Source organism: Pterocles gutturalis, unplaced genomic scaffold (genome assembly GCF_000699245.1).
Source record: "Pterocles gutturalis isolate BGI_N339 unplaced genomic scaffold, ASM69924v1 scaffold25047, whole genome shotgun sequence".
Lineage (NCBI taxonomy): Eukaryota > Metazoa > Chordata > Aves > Pterocliformes > Pteroclidae > Pterocles > Pterocles gutturalis.
The window spans coordinates 47984-58126 of record NW_010110904.1 but is presented as its reverse complement, the minus strand read 5'-3'; the positions used below and the strand labels follow the sequence as shown (position 1 = coordinate 58126).

The 10143-nt window shown below is 41.0% G+C and overlaps 1 protein-coding gene across 1 annotated transcript in view; it reads left to right on the top strand.

Annotated features, from left to right (window-relative positions):
- The first annotated feature begins 240 nt into the window (after positions 1-240).
- LOC104461847 (muscleblind-like protein 2) overlaps positions 241-10143 on the top strand; it is a 35594-nt gene continuing 25691 nt past the window's right edge. Inside the window, 4 exon segments of the mRNA XM_010073579.1 lie at positions 241-435; positions 3462-3662; positions 4864-5083; positions 5086-5108. Of these exon segments, the coding sequence (XP_010071881.1) occupies positions 382-435; positions 3462-3662; positions 4864-5083; positions 5086-5108 (498 nt within the window). The 5' untranslated portion in view covers positions 241-381.

Genomic DNA, 10143 nt, shown 5'->3' with positions numbered 1-10143 from the left:
AATTGTATACCAGTGATCTTTTCTTAACAATGAAAATGCCATCACCTATTTTCAGTTCTTTTTTGGTGGCTAGTAACCTTAATGATCAAACAGAAGTAGTGGGCTGAGGCAGAACTCAAGGCCATCAGCTCCTCCCAGCTTGCCACATAGTTCCCAGGAAACACCCTGTATTTCATTAGTTCTTGCTTAGTTTATAGTGTAATATTTTGCTCGAAGGCATTACACTACCATCAAAAGCAGTAGACCAATTAGTGTGACTTCTTTTTCCAGGGTCGTTGTACAAGGGAGAACTGCAAGTACCTTCATCCACCAACACATTTAAAAACTCAACTGGAAATCAATGGCAGGAACAACTTAATACAACAAAAAACTGCAGCAGCAATGCTTGCCCAGCAAATGCAGTTCATGTTCCCAGGGACACCACTACAACCAGTGGTAAGTATATTACCCTGATGGTGTTATTGGTAAGTAAAGCTGAGGCAGAAGACTATATTGACCTGCAAAAGTTCTCTAAACTAGTATTAGTAAAAATAGTCCCCATCTGTTGACTTAAGAAATTGCCCAGATGCTAGAGATGTATTAATTTATATTTGCGTTTGAAGATATAATGGAGTTCTGCTGTAGATTCAATATATTTTATTTTTTTTTATCCCAGACTAATTTGCCAGAGTTTTTTTCTCTTTTTTTCCTCCAATCAGTTCATGTCAGGTTTAGTTTAGATTTGCAAGGTTTTTACCTCTACTCCTTCTCAAGGTGAAAATGTGTATAATAATAATAATAATAATTTGCTGGTAAGCTATTTGAGTAGAAATGCAAAGTTTCTCTGGAGTCTATGAGTTTGAACATCTTTATAATAGTATTTAATCCCAGTACCAGGAACAAAGGTTTATGTCATTCTGGGTAGCATTTTCTTACTCTCTTGGAATCTAAAGCAGATCAGAATAAGACAGAGAATTCTGGTGCACGCACTTTACAAACTCAGCATTTTATCCTAAGGTAAGGCATGTGGTGCCTGGGACACTTCAAATCCAGAAGGTGACATAGAACTAGAGTCTTGCAGGCATGAGCAGCATTTTTGGATATACGTGAAAATGATTAATTGCTCTGGGCTGCCTTTGCAGTTGAGCTCCTCATTGTACCAGACCTCCAAAGCATGATTAGGCAAGTAATCAGAATTAAAACTTTTCCCATGTGGCTATTAGTGATGTTTTCTCAATCTGAATGACTAGTGTAAGGCACTGGAGTGGGATTTCTTTCTCTAACTTGAAGCATCTGAGTGTTGGCATCAGTTTCTGTGCTGGGCTTCCTAGGCCCATTTATAGTTTAACAAAAGAAATAGGTACTTCTAATTACCATTCACTTGGCTTGTTTCAGATGTCTGCACTTGGTTTAGATGATTTGGTATTTAAGCACCTTTGTCTTTCCATGGGCTGCTATCTCAGGAGCCAAGTCTAAGCATCTCAGAAAAAGACTGAGATTTGGTCACAGGAAGCTCACCCCAGATGCCTTTTTCAAATGTAGTTTTACACTTGAAACATCTGCTCTAAGGTGGGAGGCACGAACAAAAACTGGATGTCAGGGGTCCCTGCATTTCTGGTGCAAGTTCATCTTGGTATCTTGGTATATTGACATAATGTTTTTTGATATTTCCTGGGTTTTTACTGCTTGAGTTTTCACCAGGAAGAGTTTTTATTAAGTAATAGATTCCATCTCTTGGTATTATAAGAAAAATTGAAGAGACAAAATAATACTTTTTTCTACTCACCCATTTCATCATTTGAACTTTACAATTGCATTGACATAATGCCTTCTGTACTGATTGCCATGATAAAAGTGCTGGGTTTCATTTCTCTGTCTCGCATAAATTACCAGATTCAGATGATTCAGTCTTGACCAAATGGATAAAAAGTGAAAGAAAATTCCATAGAAGTCATTTGACATGTGGATTTATTCTTAAAATTATCTCTGATACAAAGCTGTTATTTACGTTTTACATAACACATATTGTCCCCAACATAGATGAACCATTGTTTTGTATGAATGTTCATTATTATGCTTTAAAGAATTTAGCTCACACTTGACATATAAACTGTGCTGTTTGATATCAAGCAGTTTTGATGTCTGATAAAAACAGAGTATTATTCACTTTAACTCTCTATGGTATGCTATTTACCTGCTATGGGTCTCCTTGCTAATCTGCTGCTCAAAACATTTTCTTGGTACTAACTCACATTAGTTTAGTAAGTGGTTACAAATACACACACAAAAAAGCAAAAAACAGGAAAAAAAAACCCCCAGAAATAAACCTTCTAGCTCCTATGCTTTCTCTTGCATATTTTCTACACGTTGTGCGTGTCTGGCTTCCCTTCTCCAACAGAGGCTGTGCAGGCCACCTTGATGAGAAAGACACTCCTCCTTCGTTAAGTGTTTTTAAGTAATTTCCTAGTGTTCTGCTCTTGTGTGGTTCATTTCTAGATGCCGGCTTATTCGGGAACTTAATTTCTGACAAAGCTAATCTGAGATTTGTCCTGTTTTTCTGCATTTATAATTATAGCTTCACTCTTTGGTGTAAATGTCAGCTCTGCAGAACTAAAGCACTTTCCAGGTCTAACCATGGTGATGTTCTGCCTCCATCCCCCCATGGAGCTGGTGGTAACAAACCCACCATTTTGCCTTGTAGAGCTGTGTTTTATAGCATTGCACAAGTGCTCTTTCTTCTGGTCATGACTTAACTGACTCACTGTAAGAAGGCATGAAGCAGATTTTTGGGCGTATATCATTCCTTCCAGACAATTTTTTTTGTAAGATAAACTCTAGCTAAGCCTGAATAATCCCTTTCTAAATATTGTGTCCAGCTGAGATTATAATATTTATTCTGCTTGCCACTGGTGACAGCTGAGCACACAAACATTCACAAAGGTGAGGTTTTTTGATGTGTGAGCCACAGTAACATATAATTGCAGGAGGTGGTAAAATACAGCATGCAAGCAGATGGAAGTTACATGCCAAAGAGCTCATTATATATAGTCTTATTAGAAATATGGCTTTAATATAGTTAATAACGCTTCACCTCTGAGATCTGGTACTTTGAAAAATAGCCTGTTTTCACAAGGAAAACAGGTTTTGAGAAAAAGCAATAAAGCCTATGTTATTTCTACTTTCAGATGTGTAAATAAGCCTGCAATGTAAGTTGGACCTCCATAGAGATTCAGGTTCAAAGTATGACTTCCTTTGCATCGGCAGCCTCTTTTCCAATAATAGAGCTATAAAGTGCGGCTCGTAGTATGCCGCAGGAATGGGTTACATGATTAAAAGAAGAGAGCGTGCTGTGTGTTTTGCCAGCTGTTTGAAATTTTTTGAGAAAATGACTTGGCACCAGAAAGAACATGCAAAAGACAACTAATAAGCTCTTGATTAAGGGTTTGGTTTTTTTCATCTTGCTCTGTGTTTTCGTTTTGCAGCCCACATTTCCAGTGGGTCCGACAATAGGAACGAACACGGCTATTAGCTTTGCTCCTTATCTAACACCAGTAACACCGGGAGTTGGCTTAGTCCCAACTGAGATCCTACCCACGCCGCCTGTCATTGTTCCTGGGAGTCCACCGGTTTCAGTCCCTGGTTCAACTGCTACCCAGAAACTCCTCAGGACTGATAAACTGGAGGTACTGTAGACACCACCGTGACTAGAAATACAATCCTAATCCTCTCTTAGACTGTGTGAGAGATCCTGGAGGGAAAAACTCTGTTGTTTTAAAAACAATGCTTAAATTTAGTTTCTATAAATAAGGACCTTGTAACCAGTCAGGATTTCTACACTTGCAGCCAGTGGTAATTAAACATTCTTATTTTTAAGGTAGTGTGTTCACTCAAATTTAACACATAGACATTGACATGAAGTTTCATCTTTCTTAAAGTTCATCTCCTCCAACATACCTCAGGTATACATGCCTGTAAAGGTTCGCTTTGATGAAATATCTAACAAGCATGTTTTTATTGCAGTATTAATTCTGTCCTAGTTATTATGCATTGATATTAGGGGAATTTTATAGCCCTATGGATCGATATTAGGGGAATTGTATAGCCCTTCAGCCTTGAGCTACAAATGGAGATGTCAAATGTTACCAACCTTGGAGCAGGCTGAAGGGGCAAGCCCCCAGCTACGTGCAGAGCTTCTCTGGTCTTGATGGATCTCTACATGGCTGGGCTCAGTGGAATCTGTGATCCAAGGACACCAGAAGGCCAACTGGCTCTTGCAGAAAAGAATGTCCTTTCCCAAAAGCCTAACCACTGGTGTCTAGAGCATGTTTCTTCTTAGGAAATCAGCATCTTCATTCTGCTAATTTTTGAAAATTACTTTTAAGGAGGCTCTCCCATTTTGCTTGTGGACTCCATAAAAAATGCAGTGCATCTGATGCACATCTTCCCTGGCTCTCATCAAAAGGAACTCCTTCCCCACCAGTGGAGCTGCAAGAATATAAAGTGTAGTCAGAAAGGGACTGAATTGTGATTCCCAGCTAGTTTTGCAGGGGCAGTTATTTCAGTAAGTATCCATCCCAGGTATTTTCTAGACAGGAAAAAGGAAAGGTATTTGGGAATGCTTCTTTTGCATGGAAAGTTCATTTAGCTGCTGTACTGCACAGCTACCTGAGGATCCGAGTGTGTAGGGGTAAAATAGATGCATTTCCCTCTCCCCTCTCCTGGAAGAAGATGAAGGGTTTATTAAACTGAATTCACTGAAAAACTTGAACCAACCGGGGAAGGGGGCAGGTCTGTCTTTTGGGGGGCACGGGACTCTCCCTGTCTCCCTGCCCTTTTGTGTTGCGCCGAGCTCTTCCCCTGCAACGCCTGTTGTTTTGCACGTAGGTGTGCAGGGAGTTCCAGCGGGGAAACTGTGCGCGTGGAGAGACTGATTGCCGCTTTGCACATCCGGCGGACAGCACAATGATTGACACAAACGACAACACCGTAACCGTGTGTATGGATTACATAAAAGGTCGTTGCATGAGGGAGAAATGCAAGTATTTTCACCCTCCTGCACATTTGCAGGCCAAAATCAAAGCGGCGCAACACCAAGCTAACCAGGCTCGGCGGCAGCTGCGACTGTGATGGTAAGTGCTGGCATAATATATGGCTGCCTTTCTTTGACAGAAGCTCTTTGGTGCCTATTTTGCTGCAATTTAATGCTGTTTGCTTATACTTTATTTTCTGGTTTGCAGTTTTTTTTCTTTTTTTTTTTTTTGTTAGAAGATTAAGAATTTATAAAATTATTACTATTGCTTGATGGGAGGAAGCACTTTTTTTTCTTTGTGCCCTTATTTTAATGCTGTATTTCTATCCAGGACAGTGAAGCAAATGACACTTCATACCACTTCTGTTCTCTGCCTTGATTATGTGTTAAATTTGCCCCTAGTATTTCCAAACAGAAACAAAACTGATAAGCTTCAATGCCCCTGGAAAACAGGGGCGCATATGCTGGTTTAGCTCTTTGATGACAGATGTACACGTGGAAATTTGGAAGAAAGGGAAGAAAAACAAAGAGATTTTGCCTCAAAGATCAGTAGTAGAAAAGAAACCTGTATTGGGATTCATCTCACCCCAGCTTAGATGCCAGACAGATATCTAAGCCTAGCCTAACCACCTTGGTCTCACTTTATACGTAGTCAAGAAAAAACAGCACATTGACCCACCACTAGGGCCTGTCTGAGGATGAGGAAGAACTGCCCTCTGTAGATACATGTTTGTCGCCACTGACGGAAAACTGATGACTATCTTTTTTAACTGGGGTTAGATAAATCTCATGCCTAGAGACTTTCCTTGCCTCTTCCACTGACATGGGCAAGTTATTTGAATCATGGGGTTTAAAAGTAGTAAACTAAAATGGGAATTATTAAGAAAAAGCATCATAACTATAGTCAGAAGAAAAGAGGTTGAGAGTTTTCTATTTTCAGATATTTTAAGCTCTTACTGAAAACTGTTCAGAGAAGTCAGCCCAGCCATTTACGAGTATTGGATCTCTCTGGTTGCTACCAGGAAAGTTGGTGAATTTAAATAGAGCGGTATTGATAAAGTTAGATAAATTGAGCATGCAGGATCTGACTTGGGAGACAAAAATGCTGGCAACAAATCAAAGAATCATTGTCCTCATTGCTGGCAGTGGACGAATAATTAAGCAGATGTGGTTTGTGGACTTGTGGGCAGTGCATACAATAGCTACAGACAATACAGTTATTCTCTGGGTAAAAAGCCTACCCAAAAAACAATACAGTACAGTATATAACTACCCCAGGCTATTGTATTTAGCAAATTAGCAAAGACCAGACTTTTTGAGGGACAAATGGTAGGTTATGCAAGAAAGTAAACCTCCAAACAGAAGATAATTTCTAAAGTTTTAATGTTCTTTCTCTTACAGTATCCTCAGTCTCTGTTTCAAACTGGATGATTTTTAGTTAAACTTTCCTGTGCTTGCAGAAATTGAATACCATCTGGAAATGAAAGCAAAGGAGATTTTTTTTTTTTAATTCTAATTAGCTTCTATTGTGCAATATTTATTGTCCATTTAGAGAATGTAATATTTCTAGGCAGCATACTAAAGAAAGGAGGGAGACGAGGGGATTAATTTTTTTTTTGCTCTTCAGTAATGGTTGGATATATATCCTGTGATTTTAAATAAGCCATAATTGGAGTAGCATTAGCCTCAAAGCAAAATGAAGCATCTTTGGAAACACGGAATTGAAATGTTAGCATTCTAATGTCACAGGAGGAGAAGGCAGGGACCTGTAATTCAGGGTAATTTTTTGCAGAAGAGTATGTACAAAATACATTAATGGCATATTTAGTCAACCAAACAGAAAAGATTCTTTACAATCCAACTATTTTTTGTTTAATATAGATTTGAAACAATCAGAGTGAATGAAAAATCACCAGAATGATAATAACAACAAAAAAGTGGCAGAAAAGACACATGCCTGCAAGGCCACCCAAGAATGGCCAAGAATACTCATTTGAATCTAGAGAGCAAAAGTAAGGCAGAAATACAAATGCTTACCTCTAGGGTACACTTGCAGGTTGCTCCCAGGTTGAAATTGTGTCTGAGAGGTTTTCCTTCCTGGCTGGGGAGCTGGCTGCATTTTTCTGGTCCAGAGGGTGCTCGTATAGGTGAGTATTCTAGATAGGGTTAAAGCACTGTAGGCAAAGCTTCTAAGACCATTGAAGGTCAATGAATTCTGCAGTCCAGGACCTTTCAGAAAATGTCTTGTCTGTATTTCTGTGTGCTGAGGTTTAGGAATTTTTACTCGGGAATCTTAGGTGACCACATCGTTTGAAGTAAAAAGAAAGGGGAAAGGTACTGTGAAAGAGGCTATAGACCATGTCCAGTTTAAATGTGAAATGCATTAGAAGACAGTGTCATCTATCACTGTACTCGGGGAGCTCCAAATATTCATATGGTGCACCAGTGAACGTAAAAAGTCACTGAAGAATGTACAAGCAGTGTGAGCTACAGCAGATTGCCCAGAACGTGCCTAAGTGGCTTTTGAAAGTCTCCAAGGATGGAGATTCCACAACTTCTCTTGACAACCTGCTCCATAGTTAAATCATGCTTACAGTAAACAAAACAAAACAAAACAAAAAAAATCTTACATTTTAGTGGAGTTCCTTGTGTTTACATTTGTTCCCATTGCGTCTTGTTCTGTTACTGGGCACTGCTGAGAAAAGTCTGTCTCTGTCTTTACTGCCCTATCAGGTATTTCCGTACGCTGATGAGATCCCCCTGCATCTCCTCTTCTTCAGGCTGAACAGTCCCAGCTCTCAGCCTTCCCTTGTATGAGGGGTGCTTCAGTCCCTTAATTGTCTTTGGATCCTTTATGAGACTGTTTCTAGTATGTCCATGTCTTTCTTGTACTGGCGCACCCAGACCTAGACATAGCATATGCAGCCTCACCAGTGCTGAGTAGAGGGGAAGGATCCTTTCCTTCAGCCTGATGGTGATGCTCTTGTAATGCAGCACAGAATGTGCTGGCTGCCTTTGCTGTGAGGGCGCATTACTGACTCATGTTCAGCTTGGTGTCCACCATGATCCTGAGGGCCTTTTCTGCCAAGCTACTTTCCAGCTGGGTGGTCTCCAGCACGTTCTGCCTGGGGTTGTTCCTCCCCAGATGCAGGACTTGATATTTCCCTTTGTGGAATATAGTGACGTTCCTCTGAGCCCATTTCTCCATCCTTTCCAGGTCCCTCTGAGTGGCAGCACATCTGTCTTTGGTACCAACCTCTCCTCCCAGTTTTATGCTGCTAGTGACTGGCCTGCAGCTTGACTTGGTGTTGCTGATCACAACCCTTTGACCTTGGCATTTGAGACAAATTTCAGTCCCCCTCACTGTTTCTACTTAGCCCATACTAAATGACTTTGTCTGTGAGGATGAAATGGGAGACAGTGTTGAAAACCTTCCTGAAGTCAAAAGAAACAGCATCCATTGCTTTCCCCTCACCCACCAAGCCAATCTCATCATAGAAGTTTATCAGGTTTGATAAGCACAATCTCCCCTTTATAAATCTATGCTGACTACTCCCTGTGACCTTCTTGGATTTCAGGTGTTTAGAGATGGTTTTCAGGAGGATTTGCTCAGTCACTCCTGGGGACTGAGATGAGGCTGACCAATCTGTTGTTCCCCAAACCTTCCTTCCTGCCATTTTTGGAGATAGGAGTGTGATTTACTTTCTTGGAGTCTTCAGGAACTTCCCCGAACTGCAGTGATCTTTCAAAAATTAAGAGTGCCCTTGCAATAACATTGACCAGCTCCCTCAGCACCCATCAGTGCATCCTACCAGGTCCTACAGGCTTGTGTACCTCCAGTTTGTTTTAACATTCTCTAGCCTGATCTGCCTCCTCCAAGGGTAAATCTTCCTTGCTTCAGACTTTCCTACTGACCCGAAGACCAGTCTTACCAGTAAAGACTGTGGTGAAGAAGATGTACAGTACCCCAGCCTTCTCCATGTCCTGTGTCACCAGGTCACCTACCCCCATTCAGCAGTAGCCCACATTTTCTCTAGTTTTTTGGTTTTTTTTTTAACCTGTAGAAGCCCTTCTTGGTATCCTTCACATCCCTTGCCAGATTCAACTCTAGGTGGTCTTTGGCTCTCCTAATGCATCCCTGCATGCTCAGGCTGTGTCCTTATTCCTCCTGGGCCCGTTTGTCCCTGCTTCCATGTCTTGTGTGCTTTCCTTCTTGGGTTTGAGTTTAGTCAGGAGCTCCTTGCACATACGTGCAGGCCTCTGCTGTGTGGATCTTGCTTCCATTCCAGGCGATGTTGTAGCGTACCAATGTGACATACAGCAGACAAATATGATGCCTCAGTATGTTTGAACATTTTTATTATTACCTTTATTGCCTATCTGTAGCCTTTTCCTCTCCAGTCTGTAGCTATTGATTTTTTTGGTTGTTAGTTACGTAGGAGATCAAATGTTGAGCAGGAGATTACCTAGTGGAAAAGAAAAAGGCAAAGGAGGTTTTACTATCAGGACAAAATGAAAGAAAAGATGAAGGTGGGAGAGAAAAGTAGACAGTTGGTCTGAAAGCCTGAAAAGAGGGGGAGACTACATGGAAACAAGGTTGATGAGTAGGTCTAGCAACATATCAAGTTAAATCCTTTAGGCTAAGAAAACTGTGAGACTGAAATTTCTGTGGAAGATGAGGGCAGAGCCAGCAAAGCGCTTCAGAATAGGGAGGTGAGGTTAAGAAGAGCATGGAGAAGTGGAGAAAAGCAATCATTAACGCAAAGATAATAAGTTGGATAATAAAGGTAATTAACTGAAACACTTTACTCTTAATGATGTTGATTTGAATTTGTGGACTTCGTCATTGCATGATGCTGAATTCAGTCATAATGCTTCACCTCCATGTAGACATCTGTCCATGGTGGATGCAGAGTTGGTCTGAGGCTGTGCTCTGTGCAGACAGAGTGATGTCCCTTGTGGGGGTTCCCACGGAGGGTACCACATGTCGGCTGCACAACACCCTGCTTCGACACAAGAAAGCTCTCCAGATCTTGACTTTGCACCAGGTGTGTCTTGTTACATCTGTGTCTTGGACCCAGAAGCGTGAGCAGATCCTGTAGACCAGGGTATGTAATCCAGAAATGTGCGGAAGG